Source organism: Elephas maximus, chromosome 7 (genome assembly GCF_024166365.1).
Source record: "Elephas maximus indicus isolate mEleMax1 chromosome 7, mEleMax1 primary haplotype, whole genome shotgun sequence".
In the NCBI taxonomy this organism is placed as follows: Eukaryota; Metazoa; Chordata; class Mammalia; order Proboscidea; family Elephantidae; genus Elephas; species Elephas maximus.
Genome location: NC_064825.1, coordinates 122,871,544 through 122,891,284, shown reverse-complemented (window position 1 = coordinate 122,891,284; position 19,741 = coordinate 122,871,544). Strand labels below are relative to the sequence as shown.

The 19,741-nt window shown below is 41.2% G+C and overlaps 1 protein-coding gene across 2 annotated transcripts in view; it reads left to right on the top strand.

Moving 5' to 3' along the window:
* The window catches only part of LOC126080894 (membrane-spanning 4-domains subfamily A member 6A-like), a 55,307-nt gene extending 41,136 nt beyond the window's left edge, over nucleotides 1-14,171 (top strand). For both annotated transcript variants that reach the window (XM_049892098.1, XM_049892096.1), the window contains exons 2-7: nucleotides 1,823-1,985; nucleotides 4,459-4,590; nucleotides 6,479-6,535; nucleotides 10,006-10,215; nucleotides 12,187-12,287; nucleotides 13,968-14,171. In XM_049892098.1, the coding sequence (XP_049748055.1) occupies nucleotides 1,839-1,985; nucleotides 4,459-4,590; nucleotides 6,479-6,535; nucleotides 10,006-10,215; nucleotides 12,187-12,287; nucleotides 13,968-14,034 (714 nt within the window). In that variant the 5' untranslated portion in view covers nucleotides 1,823-1,838 and the 3' untranslated portion in view covers nucleotides 14,035-14,171. The remainder of the gene's footprint in view (nucleotides 1-1,822; nucleotides 1,986-4,458; nucleotides 4,591-6,478; nucleotides 6,536-10,005; nucleotides 10,216-12,186; nucleotides 12,288-13,967) is intronic.
* Nucleotides 14,172-19,741: the final 5,570 nt, after the last annotated feature.

Here is a 19,741-nt window from a genome sequence, read left to right as displayed (position 1 = left end):
GTCTTCTGAATACTTCTTGAATTTGTGGCAGTTCCCTGTCAATGTACTGCTGCAACTGTTTTTGAATTATCTTCAGCAAAATTTTACTTCCGTGTGATATTAATGATCAAAAAAAAAAAAAAAAAAACATTGTTGTCAAGTCGATTCTGATTCATAGCAACCCTACAGCACAGAGTTGAACTGCCCCATAGGGTTTCCAAGGAATGACTGGTGGATTCAAGGTGCCTACCTTTTGGTTAACAGCAAATGTTTAACTGCTCTGCCACCATTGCTCGATAAATTTCTCGTTCTGTTGAATCACTGTTCTTTGGAATGGGCTCAGATATGGATCTCTTCCACTCAGTTGGCCAGGTAACTGTCTTACAAATTTCTTGCATAGACCAGTGAGCACCTCCAGGGCTACATCCATTTGTTGAAACATCTCAATTGGTATTGCATAAATTCCTGGAGCCTTGTTTTTCACTGATGCCTTCAGTCCAGCTTGGACTTTTTCCCTCAATACCATAGACTCTTGATCATATGATAACTCCTGAAACGGTACAAGGTCCACCAATTTTTTTTGGTACAGTGATTGTGTATTCCTTCTATCTTCTTTGATGCTTCCTGAGTCATCCCATATTTCACCTATAAAAAACCCCACTGCCTATAGAATCCTTTAATATTGCAACTTGAGGCTTGATTTTTTTCTTTAGTTCTTTCAGCTTGAAAAATGCCAAGCATGTTCTTCCCTTTTGGTTTTCTAACTTCAGGTCTTTGCACATTTCTTTATAACAATTTCCTTTGTCCTCTCGAGCTGCCCTTCGATCTACTGTTCAGCTCTTTTACTTCATCATTTCTTCCATTTGCTTTACCTACTCTACATTCAAGAGCAAGTTTCAGAGTCTCTTCTGACATCAATTTTTGTCTTTTCTTTCTTTCCTGTCTTTTTAATGACCTTTTGCTTTCTTCATGTATGATGTCCTTGATGTCATCCCACAACTTGTCTGGTCCTTGGTCATTAGTTTTCAATGCTTCAGGTCTATTCTTGAGATGGTCTCCAAATTCAGGTAGGATATACTAAAGATCATATTTGGGCTCTCATGGGTTTGTTTTAATTTTATTCAGCTTCAAAGTGAACTTACATATGAGCAACTGATGCCCTATTCCACAGTCAGCCCCTGGTCTTGTCTGGCTGATGATATGGAGCTTTTCCACAGTCTGTTTCCACAAATGTGGTCAATTTGATTCCTGTGCTTTCCACCTGGTGAGTTCCACATATTGGTTATGCTGTTGAAGAAAGGTATTTCCAATGAATAAGTCATTGATCTTGCAAAATTCTGCCATTTGATCTCCAGTGTTGTTTCTACCACCAAAGCCATATTTTCCAACTACCAATCCTTTTTCTTTGTTTCCAACTTTTGCATTCCAATTACCAGTAATTCTCAGTGCATCTTAATCACGTGTTTGATCAATTTCAGACTGCAGAAGTTGGTAAAAATCTTCAATTTCCTCATCTTTGGCATTAGTGACTGGTGCATAAATTCAAATAATAGTCATATTAACTGGTCTTCCTTGTAGGCATATGGTATTTTCTATCACTGACAGCCTTGTACTTCAGAATAGATCTTGAAAATCTATGCCAAACATCATCAAAAATTCTTCATGAAACCAAGCTTTTAAGGTTCTCCTGCTTCATATTATTAGTTTCCCTCCCTAAAGAACATATCATCTGTGGATTATTGGGTTTACAATTTGAGGAGGCCAGAAACTAGGAGCCCTGTACATTTTAAGTCAAATAAGGTAGTTGAGCTGAATTTGTTTGTTTGTTTGTTTTTTCTTCCAGCATTGGCAGCAACGTCATGATATCACAGCACATCCCCAGTGAGGCTGTTGTGGTCCTCACACCAAATGACATCAAGCTCCCCGAACCAGAGAAACCGAAACCCACCAGCCCAGGACAGGATAGCCTGGTGAAACAGCTAATGACAGAGATCAAAGTTCTTGGGGTGAGTCCAAATCAGAAACAGTTTGGCTAGGGAAGGTGCAGAGGGAAAAAGCTGTGTATGTCTTTGGACTAGAGATCTACTATAATCTGAATATGCTTATGTTTTGCGGAAGGAACTCCAGGCTACCTGGAGGCCAATGGGAGCCACTTGAAGGCCCATTTGAACCTTCCCCAGAACTTTGCTATATGAGGTGGTATTTAAAAACATCCTTTCCTGTATCTTGAATATGAGCTTTGGAGTCTTTGGATTTGTTTTTGTATTTTTACATTCAGTGTGAGAGTGGGTGTATAAAATTGCAAAAATACAAAAATGACAACAATATATGTATATACACACACAGATGTGTGTGTGTATCATGATAAACAGAGAAAATATTGAAATTGTCAAGGATTTCATTTTACTTGGATCCACAATCAACATCCATTGAAGCAGCAGTCAAGAAATGAAATGATTTATTGTATCGGACAAATCTGCTGCAAAAGACTCTTTAAAGTGTTGAAAAGCAAAGAGGTCACTTTGAGGACTAAGGCACACCTGACCTAAGCCAAGATATTTTCAGTCACCTCATATGTGTGCAAAAGCTGGACAATGAATAAGGAAAACTGAAGAAAATTGTAGCATTTCAATTACAGTGTTAGTGAAGAATATTGAATATACCATGAAGAACAAACAAGTTTGTCTTAGAAGAAGTACAGCCAGAGTGCTTCTTGGAAGCCAAAATGGTGAGACTTCATCTTGTGTACTTCAGAGACGCCCTCAGGAGGGACCAGTCCCTGGAGAAGGACATCATGCTTAGTATGGTACAGGGTCAGCGAAAAAGAAGAAGAACCTCGATAAGACAGATTGACGCAGTGACTGCAATAATTGGCTCAAACATAGCAATGATTGTGGGGATGGCACAGGACTGGACAGTGTTTTGTATGTAGCGTTGCTATGAGTCAAAACTAACAACAACAAATATATATATACGTATGTATAATATATATGCACTTTATATATATATAATATATAATACTTCTATTCCTCACTTACCTCCTTATCCAACATTTTGCATTCAAAACAATAGTAAAAAATTTACTATTTTGTGTATTAATGACATATGCCTGGCAGTAACGAATACCCAGGTGCCAGGTGGGAGTAACAATGACTGTGATGTTAAGGCTGTGTGTCCGTTTGTCTTGGCCATGATAGTCAGTGATTTGGCAGTTATGTAATAATGTAATTTGGAAGTTAAGTAATGATGCAATTTGGCAGTTGTGTAATGATATAATTTGGAAGCTATGTAATGATATTGTCATCCTTCGTTTTGTGATCTGATGTGCTCATTCTCCATTTTTACATAAGGCCTATTTTTGCATTATGAACTGGTCTTTGGAACCTAACCATGTTGACAAGTGAGGAGTGGGTATATATATTTTTCTTTTAAAAAATAACTGTGGTAAATAATTACATATTTTATATACAGTTTTTTTCTACATATTCCCCAATTATATGCTTAATAATCTGAATTTATTTTTCAAAGAAAATTTATTTCTCACTTTCTCACTGCAAGTTTCTGGAAAAACAACTTCCTCTTCCCGTTTCCTCTCTCCTTTTGAGAATAGAGGTGATATTTATGTTTTATTTGTCTGTCTCTTCTCATCCATGATTATTAAAGAAACCATATAAAATGAGTGAAGGAAGGGGGAGGAAACAATACATCTATGAGCAGAAAGAGAAATTATAGAGCTCTGGTTTTTAGAATTATCTCTGCACCAGGCTCCTCCAACTGATCAGGCTTCAGGACCTGGTAGGACTGTTGCCTTGCCTCACATATACAATAATATTGATTACTGTGAGTCTTATGTGACATAAAGTTTGGAAAACAGCTTGGTAAATGTTAATAGAGCTATGAATCTCTGAGGCGAGGGGAATATGTGGGTGGAAAACTTCACCTCCTGTGGTAGACTTCAGGCTCCTCAGCAATAGTGACATGCGGTCAGGAGGCCAGAGAGGGCCAAGCTCCAATTCGATGTGTCAAGTGATATCTGAGGTATGTAGGATCAAATTTTTACACTGCTAGGGCTCAAAAGAATATGAGGGCTCTAATGCCTGCTGTTCCCATAACAGATAAAGGAGGAATAAAGAGTTAGTAACAATAGAAACAGAGAACTAGAAAAAGTAGCCCATCACTTGTTATGAACTATGAACAAAGCCTTGAAAAGACGTGGGCCTGAGAAGCAGAAATGCCTGAAGATTTGCAGAGCACTTGTGAGGAAGTCCAAAAAAAGTTTTTTCCCCTTGTGGCAGAACTGCACCCCCTATGAGTATATTTCCAGATTCCTCACTCTCTAGAGCTTTTACAGTGTCTGCATCCTCACTGAAGTCTATCATGCAGACAACGATAATGCATGGGCATTATTCAAGGGGTGAATAGGACCTGTCTCTACCAATACTGTTTTTTCAACCCCCATCTCCTTTCCTCTCTTAACAGACCATCCAGATTGTGTGCGGGTTGATGGTGTTGAGCTTGGGACTCATTTTTGCGTCTTCCTCCTCTCCTCAATTCACACCAGCGTATTCCATCCTGTTGAAGTCTACTTACCCGTTCTTAGGAGCCTTCTGCGTGAGTAGAGTTCCCTAGGAGGACAGAATGTGGTGGAGATGGGAGGAAGAAGCGAGTAGCTTGGGCTTTACTCCTGTCACATTGCTGTATTTCTATCCATCAGGAGCAAGGGGTCAATGTATAGAACTTGTTCTCCTGTATTTGTAGCCTTGGGATGGATTGAGTGGGGTGGGAGGACAAGAGTCTTCTGATTTGAGTCCTATTTCTTAATTGATTCGAATAGTCATTTCTTTCAGAGATCACCTTAATTTTCACCTATCTTCTTCAGCTATGATGAAGCTAGTGGCTTCTCTCCAGGTTTAGGGAAAAATCCATGAAGTAGGACAAAGTTGGGGAGAATGTTTCTTTACAGAAAAATGAGCACCAATGAAAGATGCCACACAGGTGTACAGAAACTATGCTAATATTTGTGAGAACCATGGGGAAAGGAGCACTTCCAGTTTTGAGCACTTTGAAAATGCTTTTGCTGCATTTAGTGTCATCCTTTAGAGAAGGCCAAACAGTTGTCCATACTTCAGTAATGGCCTGAAAATCCTTAGAGGCAGCTGGATATATGGGGTGTCAAGGGGATTTAGGGCTTCTTCTCTTTGAGAGCTGCTTTCTTCTAGATTGATGTGGTTGAGTCTTTCTCATAATTAAGTTTCTCTTCCACAGTTTTCCCATCAGCTTCCCACCACAAAATACTAGCTATCTTTTGTTACATTTTTTTTTCTCTATTTTTGGTCCAATGCACCCAGAAGTCCACCTTTCTCTACCTTTTATTAGCTAAACTCAATAGTTTAGATTTCACCCGTTTTTACGAAATTCCCTTTTTTTCTGTTCCAAGGTCCCATCAAGGATACCATATTACTTTTAGTAGTTATATCTTCTGAGGTTCTTCGAGAATATCATGGTTTCTCAGACTTTCCTTGTCTTTGACAATGTTGATACTTTTGAGGAGGACTGGCTATATTTTTTTGTATCCTGTCCTTCAGATTGGGTTTGTTGGATGTTTTCTTCATGTTTATACTAAGATGATGGGTTTTGGGATGTAAGAATCCAGACGTGAAATGCCATTCTCATCAATTCACCAATCAAATGTGCATGCTATCAACATGATTTGTTACTGGTGAAGTTAAACTTGATCACATGGCTAACATAGTGTTTGCCAGGTTTCTCCACTGTGAAGTTACCTCTCTCCCTCCTGTTATCATAGTCTACTCTTTGTAAACAAGTTACTAAGCACAGCCCATACCTCAGGAGGCACTTAGTCAATTTTTTAAGACCCAAGATTCATTTTTACAGTCCTAAATTGCTTAATTCTGGGACCAGTAGAATCACAACTTTTTTTCTGCTTTACCCAATTTTTCCATTGTCAAAAAACATTATGTTACTTAGCTGTCCAAGCCTGTTCAGTCATGAGTACTCCGAGAACAGTAAGAATTTCTTTCGTTTGCTGAACACAGACTTAAAGGATTTCTGCCACCCCTCCTTATCCTTACCAGTCTACCTTAGCCTGTGGTGCTACCAACTTCTAAGTTTCTGTGTTCCTATATGCGTTTGCTGCCCCCATTCTTTTCTTTTTTCATACCATTGTTCTCACGTGCTTTCCTAGATAACTCCTTACTCCAAAACTTTCTTCTCTCATGTAAAAAAAAACCTTCTTTCCTGGATTTTAAGATTCTCATTTTGGGATGAAGCCTTGCGCATACCTGCTTTTCACTTGCTTTTCTGAACGCTATATGAATGAATACAAGGACATAATGTATTTAAATGGCTCTTGAATCATTGTTCCTTGGTTCACCAGGGCTTTCCCCATTAAAGTTATCCAAAAACACCATGATAGTAACACTGTTGCTACATCTGCACATAGAAACTAACCTGACCTTTTTCTCTCTTTTCTGAGTAGTTTGTCATCTCTGGATGTTTATCAATCATCACAGAGAAAAAATCAGTTAAGACTTTGGTGAGTATGAGAACTACAACCCACAGCTCTATGGAGCCAAATGAAACTGTAATCTTGCCACTTTGCAGAGTTGGAAACTGAGATCCAGAGCAGCTATCTGGCAGAGTTAAGAGTTGAGGCTGGATCTTCCACAACTCTGTCCAGACCACATTTCTCTAAGGACTGTGCCCCAAATCACTGCCTGCCTTCAGGGTATTGAATTATATCCTAGACCAGTCAGTACCTAGGAATCTATTCTAGAAAAATTCTGCCTCCTCACGATGCCCTTTTGGTGGTAACTAGCCTTCAAATGCAGCTCTTCAATGATGAAGAAGCTGACAATGTTAAAAAAATAATAATAATAAATGATGGTCTCCTTGTGGGTTTATCGTTTAAGCACATCTGGCAGACACTATCACTTGAAAAAATCCATTCACAAGGGTATTTGTGTTACGACTCATATCCCATCATTCCTGCTACCAGACCTGAAAACTAATACTTCTGTAGGGTTGAGGATAAACTCTTGAGTCTTAGCTATTATCCTTAGTTATTTGTATTGGTTAAGAAAACAACTTTACTGGCTATTTACGCTTTCCTAGGAAAGCCAGAAATGCAAGAGGCAGAGAGAAGAAAGTTGGGTTAGAGGGAGATTTTTCTAATCTGTAAAATCTTCACTCAATCCTATGTCCTTCCAGTGGTTTAAGTTGGGGGCCACATGTGGGAGTCTCACATAATGCCATAATACAGGGACTCTTGTTACAAAGATCACCTGAAAGCACCAAAGAAGTTTTAGGGAATCCTCAGGCCAATTCCAATATCTCTCTTTTGGAACTGGCCTCAGGGGTTAGAGCATATTATTCAGAACACCCACCTTGACCCAAACCACTAGACCAACATTATCTAATAGAACTTTCTAGATGATAGGCCCACACTATATCTGTGTTGCCCGATATAGTAGTCAAGTGTGACTATTGAGAAATTGCGTGGCTAGTGTGATTGAGGAACTAAAATTTTATTGTATTTAATGCTACTTTAAATATGAGTAATTTCATGTGGCTAGTGACTACCATATTGAATAGATCAGCACAAGAATAGCATGTCTATGATTTCAGTGGGAAACATATGGGGCTCTTACCCCCAGAGAAGAACAGCCTCAGAGCAAAGTTGGCGGCAAGCTCAAGCATATGGGATGGGGTCGCAGAGTGGGCTCAGGCTCACCAGAATCATATGGCCTGTAGTGAATTTTACTTCCATCATGTATTATACTAGCCACTTTGGAGGTTCAAGAAGAGCACTGTCCCAGAACCAACCTAATTCATTCTAAGAAATATATAACCAAGACATTATGACTGTACTTGGTTAGGAGGCCCAGGAACTTGGACTTCAGTCATTACTTTGTGAAAATTGAGGCTTGAAAGAGAAAGATTCTCCACCCATCCTCCACTGTACCCCAAATCTCCAGCTGCTGAGTCCCTAAAAGAAGGGGGACCTGGATGAGATTACTCAATACTCTAATATGTGGCTGTTAGCAGTGCTCTGGAGCCCATGTACACATAACTACAGTTTTCAGAGTGGTCTTAGCTCAGTTCCCTTCTGTGAGCTGGGGTAGAAGGGAAGCCACTTCTGAGATCATTTTATTTCCCATACTTTATAAATGTAGGCCCAGAGTGGGAAATGAAACTGCGGAACTGAGAACCCAAAGAAACAGAAGGAGCTAGAGGCAAAGCTAACCCTGTGACCTCAGTTTTCTGACATCCAGGTCAGACTTTTCTTCTACCTCAGGCTGCCTCCCATATATTCCACCATCCCTGGGCCTGAGTTTATAGGTCCCTGGGTAGTGCATATGGTTTGCTCTCGACTGGTAGCTGGAAAGCTGGAGGTTCAAATCCACCCAGTGGCACCATGGCCGAAATGGTGGTCTGCTTCTATAAAAAGTACAGCCAAGAAAACCCTATGGAGCTAAGTTCTACTATGAAACACATGGGATTGCCAAGAGTCAGAATAGGCATGATGGCAATAGTTCTGGTGTTTTGGGGGAGGCCTAAGTCTAGAACTCTGCCTCCAGCTATCCTCACATAGCCCTGGATGTGGCCAAATACACACCTATCCAGAATCCGGGACCCTCCTGAGTCTGAGCACCATCTTTGCGCAGGTGTCCTTTTGTGGAGGGGTAGCTGCGCAAGGAGGAACTAACTTCTTATCCACCTCCTCTGTGCGGCTGATACTTCACGAGGGGTTTCTCAGTGAGTTGGGCTAGAAAGAAACAGTAGATGGTCTATTGACATCTCTGGTCGCACTCTTTTGGTGATTTTGCACACATAGCCTCATCTGCCTTGCTGTCTGTTCAGGGTAAGGCATTTGGGAGAGAATATTCTCTTTCACTCTACTGAACTCTTGCGTAGGAAGAAACATTTCATTTATTCATTTACGCAGCCACGATTTACCTTCTAGGTTGTGTTGTAGCTGAACACCAGACTTACACTCTTCTAGAAATAAAAATAGAGTTTTATTGAAGGATAAAAAGTTTCACAAAGCTGTGAGACACAGAAGTATCCGGTCAGGATACTGCCGTGTTCTAAATTGCGGGAAGAACAGTGAGGTTTCTATTAGGTAGAGCAAACAAAGACAGTGCTGGCAGGCACTGGGGTTACAGAAAGAAGGAAAAAAAAGAAGGTACAAGAGGGTTGTTAAACTACAACCTTTTTTACAGCAATCTCTAACTTAACATTTTTCTCCAACTTCTTGGACTATGTTTTATAAAGACATTCTTTTTTAAGTTCAGCAAGTCTATTAGTTAACATCCTGGGGAACAACTGAGTCAGTTTTCTGCCACGTTTCCTTCTTCCTCTTATCCTAGAGAAACAAGCTATACTTCTACTTAATTACAGATTTTATGAAAAGTCAGTAGAAACAGGGCAAAGGGCTCAGTGAATGAATAAAGTCTGATTTGAGAGAGTTCATAAATTAGAGTAAGACTTGGCTAATTGGCTTTTAGTTCTTCTTGGTTACAGAGTTACCAGACAATTGCAGAGCTTCAACTTAATGTTTATCAGTTGTATTTTCTAGCCTCACGTTAGGACAAGCTGCGTAAACGTTCTTGACAAATATCTTTTAACGATTCCTAATAAAAATTCTGACCCTTCTTTTGTGTTATGAGCAGTTAAACTTTTGCAAGAAGCTGAATTGCCTCTTTAAACAGTAGAGGCAGAGAATTTGGTCAGGCTGCAGTTTAATTTAAAATGAAATTTAATTTAGGTCTGAAATTGGCCATTTTAGTTATGCCAAGCACCCTATAATTTTGGAGTGCCCTTACATGGTTCAGAGACTTTGTTGGTATACAGAAGTCATACAGAAATAAATGATCAAAAAATCCTAGGCCTACTGAGGGAGTCAGACAAAGAAATGAATGATTGCAATTCACTGGAAAAGAGGTAAAATAGAGGCATTTATTGCTCATGAGGAGGGATCCTTACTCAGCTTTTCTCTTTTAGGTTCAGAGCAGCTTGGCCACAAATTTTCTGAGCTGTTTATTTGCTGTGGTGGGTTTCATTCTTCTCTCTATGGGCCTGGTTGCTTTGGGCCATGCCTCACGGCAGTGTGACTTGGACAAAGAGGTTATGCCATCCTTACGGTATAATCGTATCTATGATCCTTCCACAGACATGGGCATGGCATGCTTCATGGCCACCACCATTGTGACTGTAAGTATTTTGAGATGGGATGTTCCAACCTTACGAGATTTCTGAAAATCTTGGCTTCTTGTTTTGCCTTCTTTTGAAAGTCTCTATTCTTTCCAGTTTGGGCATCTGGGGGAAGGGCAGAGCTATTTAAAGGAAAGGGGATTACATGACTGAGATAAATGTTCTGGGCTTTGGTATTATATCGCAATAGGACAGAATCAAAGACTAAATGTCAAATAAAGTTGATAACGAAAAACTAAAATTTATTGTTCTTGGAGTTCCTTAGTAATAAAACTGGTACTATAGTTAGAGGCATAAAATATGAATCTGTCAAACTGAGAACCTTGGTATACAGAATAAAAGAATTGAGAAGGCAAAGATAGCAGAAAGACTCACGTGATCAGGATGCCAACAGGGAAAGCTGGTGTGTGTGTGTGGTGGGTGTTATCCAGGGCTGAGCCATTGCTAGACCCAGCACTGAGGAATGCAGAGATTTGAAAGTGAAGGCCACTCCTTCCAGTGCTCATGGTGACAAGTAGAACTTACCAGGTGAGACGGCAGCATCTTTATTGTTTGTTGTAAATTACAGAGGAGGTTGATGTTTTAAGATAAGGAGATAAGAAACATAGGAAGATGGAGAATGTGAACAGATGTTTGGAAGGGAATTCTATCTTATTGGAGGAAGGAAAGCAATGAAGTTTGGCTAAAAGAAATAAGTTGCAACATTAAGGGGCATGTGTCAGGTCAGCAACTCACTGAGAAAAAAGATAACATAAAAATAAAGAAATTGTGGAATATTGACTTTTCTGCAATTATAAAAGTGAGATAAGCCAAGGGCACAGTTGGAGGATAGCTAGATAGAAAGGTCTGGATGAAGCTCATGCTTCCACAGCACTGCTTGCAGGAATGGTCCCAGGTGCTTCTCCCCAAGTTAATGATATTAAAATGTGAAAAGGCATATGCAAATGAGGTTGATAGTAATTGGTATAAAGCAACACCAGGCAGTGCCAACACCTCCTCTTCCTCCTCAGGATAAAGTCTGGAGAGTGCCTTGGGAGGGGTTTGTGAAATGCGTAAAGTATAAATTCATGATGGGTAATTTCACATTGTAAATAAAAGGGATTCTATTGAGCTTGTTTGCTGGGACTATGTTTAGCTAATATAGATAAGGTGCATCTCTTCTTCACCTGTGTGTACATAAACTAGAGGTTTGTGCAATCAAATTGCCCCCCTCTGGTCTATCAGGTGGCCGGTTCTGCATGAAGGATTCCTTGGAACAGAAAGAGTGGAACTCAAACTGTGATGTAGTGCTTAATTTTTTTGTTTTGTTTTTTGTTTTTGAGTTGGTTTTGGTTGACAGTAACTTTGGCAGTTTGCTACCTTAATTATTTCTAACTTCCATCAAGAAAGGCCCAGAAAGCTTATCCAAAGGGATTAAAATATGTAGAAGGTACCCACTTTTACCAATGGCTTGCACAGTCATGGGACCCTCACAAATCTCTGTGAAGGAAATATTCCTATGCACATTTGACAAATGAGAAGACAGAAGCTAGAGAAGTAGAGAGACCTGCCCAGACTCCCCAACTACTTAAGCAGTAAAGGTGAGGCTAGACTAAGAGCTGTTCTTCTCAGTCCTGGGGGTTAGTTACTACAATGCCCTGCTCCTCACTGACAATATGATCAGAACCCGCTGTGTTTCAGAACAATAAGACACAAATGCATTAAGTGGGACAATTGGTTTAATTAGTCTCAAGACAAGTGTATAAAGTGGATTAATTTACTTAATTACTGCCCCCCCTTCCTCTCAAGAAGACCAATGACCAAATTGCCCATTGAATTGAGCCAGTTGCTAGGCTTGAAGTGAGCTGTTTTCTCTTCCTGATGGTGTCCTCACTTCATTCTCTCATGGATAAGGTAGGCTTTGTCTCTGCAGTCACCTCCCAACAAGACACCACCTTAAGCACCACTGACCTCTTATTTCTTGACTTTCAGGGACTGATGTCTATAATGCTGATTTTCACTGTGCTGGAGTTCAGTCTGGCTATGCTTGGTGTTGTGCTTTGGTGGAAACAGGCTTGCTCTAACTTCCTTGGGTGAGTATAATGGCTGCCCTCATTGAGTTTTGCCTGGTGTACTCCAACTTCTGGGCTATGTTGAGCAAAAGCGGGAGAAGGAACAGTTGCTTGGTCATGAGATACACATGGGAGGGGTTTTGATGGCAATGAGTTAGATGAGCAGAACAGATGACAATTGACAGGCTGACCAGCTGAGGAGAGCAATCGCTGGATATAAAGAGTGTTGAACCTGAGAAATTACCTGGTCCAATCCTCCCATTTTGCAAATGAAGAAACTGAGGCTCTCGAAATTAAAAGACTTGCCCAGCATGACACCATGACCTTGTGCCTATGTTCAGGCAGTGGAACTTGGGTTTTCACCGTTCTAGTCAGAAACACTTTGTGCCACAGCCACAGACTCTTTCGTCCAGTCATAGCTGGACAATGAATAAGGAAGACCAAAGAAAAATTGATGCCTTTGAACTAAGGCCGTGGAGAAGAATAATGAATATACTATGGACTTCCAGAAGAATGAACAAATTTGTCTTGGAGGAAGTACACCCAGAATGCTGCTTGGAAGTGAGGATGGTGAGACTTCATCTCACATACTTTTGACATGTTATCAGGATGGACATCATGACTGATAAAGAAGAAGGTCAGTGAAAAAGAGGACAACCCTCGATAAGATGGATCGACACAGTGGCTACAACAATGGGCTCAAACATAATGGTTGTGAGGATGGCACAAGACTGGGCAGTGTTTTGTTCTGCTGTACATAGGGTTGCTATGAGTTGGAACCTACTTGACGGCCCCTGACAACAAGTATCCTACAGGGAGGCCTGGTGGTGTAATGGTTAAGCACTCCACTGCTAACTGAAAAGTTGGTTCAAACCCACCGTGGCTCCACAGGAGAAAAGACCTGGCAATCTTCTCCTGTAAAGATTACAGCCTAGGAAACACTGTGGGGCAGCACTACTCTGTCATATAGGGTTCTATAAGTTGGAGTTGACTCGATGGCACACAACAAGTGTCCTATGCTCCAGTTTTCACTCCTTGTAATCTTAAAATTCTTTTTCTCCCTAAAAGATATAAAAACATATTGTTGAATCAAATTCCATGGGACAACCCCTACCACAACCATGGACTGAAGTAACTGAACTGAATTGTTTTCATTTATCCAAAAATTCATTATGGAAAAGTGAATGAATATTAAGCTTAGAAATAGCAATCACTTGAGTCCTGTATACAAAGTGTGGAGGGAATGGCATCAAAATAAATAGAACCTGAGTGAGGTCTAAAGAACTAGCTTTTTTTTATTATTTTTTATTGTGCTTTAAGTGAAAGTTTACAAATCAAGTCAGTCTCTCACACAAAAACTTATATATACCTTGCTACATGCTCCTAATTGCTCTCCCCCTAATCAAACAGCCCACTCCCTTCCTCCACTCTCTCTTTTTGTGTCCATTTCACCAGCTACTAGCCCCCTCTACCCTCTCATCTCCACTCCTGGGAGGAGATGCCAACATAGTCTCGAGTGTCCACCTGAACCAAGAAGCTCACTCCTCACCAGCATCCCTCTCCAACCCATTGTTCAGTCCAATCCCTGTCTGAAGAGTTGGCTTTGGGAATGGTTCCTGTCCTGAGCCAACAAAGGGTCTGGGGGCCATGACCACCAGGGTCCTTCTAGTAAAGAACTAACATATTTTGTTTCTTCTACAGCGTGGACATGAATAAACCCAAGATGCCGTCCAAAATGACTTCTGGTGGTAGATATGAAGAACTTTGACTCCTTAGAAAAAAATAGGAAAATATTTGCTAGAAAATTGATCTTTATTATAATATATGATGTCCAACCATTACAAGAAAGCAAAGTTTGAGTTCCCAGAAATGTAGGCATTTTTTTAATGTCATGAACATTAAAAACAAAACAAACAAACAAAAAAAAACCACTTGTTTTCTTATTGAATATATTTGTTCAGTGGGGGACTCTATTTCCCTGAATTTGGCTTCATCAAAAGTTTGGAACTGTAAATTACCATTTACTAGACTAGCCAAGGAGTCCTGGTGGTACAATGGTGAGGTACTCAGCAGCTAACTGAAAGGTCGGTGGTTTGAGCCCACCCAGTAACTTCACAGGAGAAAGATCTGGTGATCTGCTTCTGTAAAGATTCCAGTCAAGAAAAACATATAAGGCAGTTCTACTGCATCACGTGGGGCCATGTGAGTTAGAACTGACTCAACAGCACCTAACAAGAACCAGAAAGACTGGCCAAAAACTCACAGACATTCCCAGCAAACTAGGTAGAATGGTTCAGTGGAGAACAATGAAACCAAGAAGAGAGCTTTTACTAATTTATCATGGTGTTAAGACTCTTTTATAGTAGGCACTGTGTTTCATCAGGTGCCTTGGTGGTATAGTGGTTAAGAGCTCAGGCTGCCAGCCAAAAGGTTGGCAGTTGGGATTTACCATCTTTGCCTTGGTAGCCCCTATAGGGCAGTTCTACTCTGTCCTATAGGGCCACTATGAGTCAGAACGGACTTGAGGACAATGGGCTTGGGTTTTTTGTTTGTTTTTTTAACGCTTCATCAAGGAACCTTGGTGGCACAAATGGTTAAGTGTTCAGCTACTAACTGAAAGGTTGGTGGTTTGAACCTACACAGTGACTCCACAGGAGAAAGACCTGCCGATCTGCTTTTGTAGAGATTACAGCTGAGAAAACCTTATGGAGCAATTCTACTCTGTAACACATGGGACCATCATGAGTCAGAATTGACTTGATGGCAACGGCTTTGTTTTTCTCTTTTATGTTTCATCACATGCATTTTACTCACTACTATGGAGTCAAGCCCCTGTGTTAAGTCTCAAGAACTATACAAGTTATTTGATTTAATCTAAAGTATTTACTTGGTTAAATGTTTTTTTTTTAACTCATTTTGCCACTTTTCCATTAAATACAGTGAGTCCACAATGATAAATATGAATCTAAATTTGGACTCTCCCTTACACCCAGCAACCATTTAAACAGAACACATAACCAAAAACTAACCAGGAATACTTATCTGTTATTAAGAGACCACCAATTCATATTTTTCCCTGATTTCACAATAAGAACAATTGTTCCCGTATCAATCATAACCTGAGTGAGGAACACCCCCTTTGGCAGCTTGCTTCTGCGCTCACAGTCAGTCTGATGCTGTCTCACTGGGTGGATTTCTGTGGCTTCAGTAGACATCAACCATCTATACGACAAAAGAAAACAAACAACCTGTTGCCATTGAGGTGATTCTAGCTCATAACGAAGCTATAGGACAGGGTAGAACTTCCCCATAGGGTTTCCAAGGAGCCACTGGTAGATTCGAACTGCTGACCTTTTGGTTAGCAGCCATAGCTCTTAACCACTGTGCCACCAGGGCACCTATGAGAAAAGACAAGCAAGGCATTTGCTCTTCTCTAGTTATGCATGGTGAACCCCTCCCTTAATCCATTCTAGTAAACTCACAGCTTCTTTGTGAAGCATTTCCACAAAGGCAGCAGCCAGTTAAGGCTCCAGGGAGATCCCAAACATTCCTCCCCACTGAGTAATGAAGTCCTCAGGATCCATTTTAATAAGATTTCATCAGGCAGCTACTTCTAATCATCCACAAAATGACTACAATTTCTTCATTGATTGACTCCTTCCAAAACTCCTTGCTGTCAAGTTGATTCCAAGTCGTAGTGACCCCAGAGGACTGAGTAGAACTGCCCCATAGGGTTTCCAAGAAAGTAATATTTAAGATAGGAGCCCTGGTGGTGCAGTGGTTAAAGCACTCAGCTGCTCACCAAAAGGTCTGTGGGGGTTCAACAAAGCCCCAGTATTAAAGGGAGTATATTCATTCCAGCCAAAAATTGCCTTACAAGCAAGGGGTTCAGAAAGCTCAGGCAAGAGTTCTGATTGTCTTCCCTTTCTCTCTGTTATACATGTTTTTGTCTCTCATCAGGATCCCCAGTAGAACACCTTAAGACCAGAGAGCCCCAAATGAGTGTTGGCCAGGTTTTTTTTTTTTTTTTTTTTAATCCCTAGTTGGCCAAATAGGAGTATTTCTTGCTACACAACCAGTCCCAATGTCAGAGAGTTTGGGGAGTCTCACTGAGGGCAGCTACAAATCACCAATCTCATTGTTATCGATAAATAATGCTAGCAAGCTCACAAAAATCACCTGGAAACTCCTCGCACCCATGGTCACAAAGCAACACTATTAATCAGTATGCTGCCTGCCTTGACTAAGGGTCAGCGCCTTGTGGTTACTTCAGCTCAACAGCTCAGATCAATTTCAGGCCTGCTGAAATTAATTCACACAACAGAGCCATATAGATTAACGGAACAAAATGGGAAGTCTTTAAATAAATCCTAATATTTATGGTTGACTTTTGATAAAGAGACTAAGGAAGGCAATTATGAGGGAAAAAATTGTTTGTTTGTTACAAGTGGTACTGGGACAGTTGGATACCCACAAGCACAATAAGAATGAACTTACCAGGGGTGGAGCCAATATGGCGCTATAAACAGAAGCATCACACGTTCCTTCTACAGCAAAGACTGGGAAAAAAACTAAGTAAAACAGATACAGACATCAATCCTGGAACCCTAAGCATCAAATGAAGGAAAAAAGAGCTCAGTCAAGCACCACATGGAATTAGAAACTAACAGAGAACAGAAAAAGGAGAGCTATGAAGTGGAGGTCCTCTACCAGCTAACACGGCACAGACTCACCATCTTGGAGCCCTCAGCCACCAAGAACCACAGACAGGGAATATGGGAAGGCAACTTTACGTAACTCCCAGCAGGAGACAGAGCACCCAGTAATCAGGGATACATATTTTTCCCACCCCCCACATTTCTTTCCTCTGCATGGCCTCTGCTACTTTCTGGTGAGCCTCGGTCCCTTGGCCAGGGAGACGCCGGCTCCTTGCTGCTTAGATTTGCCCCACCCACACTGGCGGGCTCCTTCAGTGCTATTTTTTCAGTGTAGTTCTTGCTTTTTTGGCTTCTTTTTGTTTCTTCTCTCTCTCTCACTTCCTTCCTTTCTTGTTGCCCACCCAGCTGGAGCTGTGTGTCATTTCTCCTCCTTCTTAATGGGCTGTGCTGTGCCACTAGACTGTGTAGCCACTTCCCTATTCCACACCGCCATGCCGGTGGGCTCCCTAGGGCCATTTTTCTCAGTTTCTTGTCTCTCTCTACCTTCCTTCCTTTCCTTTCTCCTGACCATCTGGCCATGTGTGCTGTCTCCACCACTTTTTGATGGGCTCTGTCACATTGCTTGGCTGGGGAGTTGCAGTACATGGCTTCCCCAGCGTAAGCCACCAAGCCAGTGGGCTCCCTTTGGGGCATTTTTTTCCTACCTTGGTTTCTTGTTTCTCTCTACCTTCCTTCCTTTCCTTTCTCCCAACCACATGGTCTCACGTGCCAACTCCACCACTTTTAGATGGGCTGTGCCACACCACTTGGCTGGGTAGCCTCCGTCATACAACGTCCTTGGTCCACGCTGCCATGCTGGTGGGCTCCCTTGAGACTTTTTTTTTTTTTTCTGTTTCTTGACTCTCTACATTCCTTTGTTTCCTTTCTCCTGATCACTTGGTCACATGTTCCAGCTCTGCCACTTTTTGACAGGCTGTGGCACACAACTTGGCTGGGGAGCTGCCAGCATACAGCTTCCTCAGTCTGTGCCACAGTTGGACTCCTTTGGGGCATTTTCTTCCTTCCTTCCTTCCTTCCTTCCTTCCTTCCTTCCTTCCTTCCTTCCTTCCTTCCTTCCTTCCTTCCTTCCTTCCTTCCTTCCTTCCTTCCTTCCTTCCTTCCTTCCTTCCTTCCTTCCTTCCTTCCTTCCTTCCTTCCTCCCTCCCGCCCTCCCTTCCTTCCTTTCTTTTTCTCTCTCTCTGTTTCTTTTTTTTTCAGTTTCTTATCTCTCTCTACCTTCTTTTCTTTCCTTTCTCCTGACCACCTGGCTGCATGTGCCTTTTTTTTCTGGTTTCTTATCCTTCTCTCCCTTCCTTCATTATATTTCTTCCACCCACCTGGCCAAGTGTGCCATCTCTGCCTCTTCTTGACAGATTGTGCGCCACCACCCAGCTAGAAAGTCACCAGCACATGGCTTCCCTTTGTCCACACCACTCCATTGATAGGCTCTCTCAGCACCATTTTCTTCCTCTTCTTCTTCTTCTTTTTTTTTTTTTTTTGGCTTCTGTCTGTCTTCTTTCTCTCCTTTCTCACACCCACTTAGCTCCACATATCACATCCTCCACCTTTCCTCCTGCCTACCAGCACCACAGACTGAACAGCATAAGCCCCAGCAGCACAGGCTCAGACCACCGGACCCCACCCTGCACTTCCCCATGGCCCCACCCTCTCGGCCCTAGTACCTGACACAAATAACCCATCCTCTCCCCTCCACCTCTGCAAGACACGCCCTGCTACACCACAGCTGAGAGACCAGTCCTGCCCACCTGGGCAAGGTGGTGAAAAGCATCATGCCCACAGACAAGCAAACAAAAAATGCCCAGCTGGCCTGCCCAGACATAACCAAATAAAAGAAAAAAAAACAGGAAGAAACAAACAAGTCTACAATCAATAAATGAAGAAAATAATTCTTGAATGTCCTGAAGACAACAGACAATATCAAAACATAAAAAAAAAGAGACAGTATGGCTCCAGAAATAGTCCAAAACCAAACACCAGATGACCTTCCGGTAGAAGGAAAGGCCCTGGAACTACCTGATAGGGAATAAAAAACTCTAATATTCAGGACTCTCCAAGAGATGAAGGAAAATGCAGACAAAAATTAAGAAAAAATAGACAAAACCATAGAAAAGACAGGCAAAACAATGAAAGAATTCAGGAAATAACACACACAAAAAAGTCAAAATAAATAAACAACTAGAAACCATACAAAAACAGCAATTAGAAATCCAAAAGGTAAACAACAAGATTTCAGAAATGGACAGTACCATAGAAGGTTTTGGAAGCCCTGGTGGTGTAGTGGTTAAGTGCTATGGCTGGTAAACAAAAGGTTGGCAGTTCAAATCCACCAGACACTTCTAGGAAACTCTATGGGGCAGTTCTACTGTGTTCTATAGGGTAGTAATGAGTCAAAATTGACTCAATGGCAACGGGTTTGGTTTTTTGGTATAGAAAGTGTTAGGAGCAAATTTGAAACAATAGAAGACAGGATCAACGAAATTGAAGACAAATCCTTGGATACTACCTTTTGAAGAAAATCAGAGAAAAGAATGAAGAAAAATGAAGAAACCTGAGAATGATGTGGGATACAATCAAAGGCAAATGTTTGTGTGTGATTGAAATTTGAGAATTGGGGGAAAACAGAAAACGCAGAAAGGATCGCTGAAGATTCACAGACAGAAAACTTCCCTAATATCATGAAAGATGAAAAGCTGACCATACAAAAAGCTCAAAGAACTCCGTAAGGATAGATCCCAAAAGAAAACCACCAAGACATAT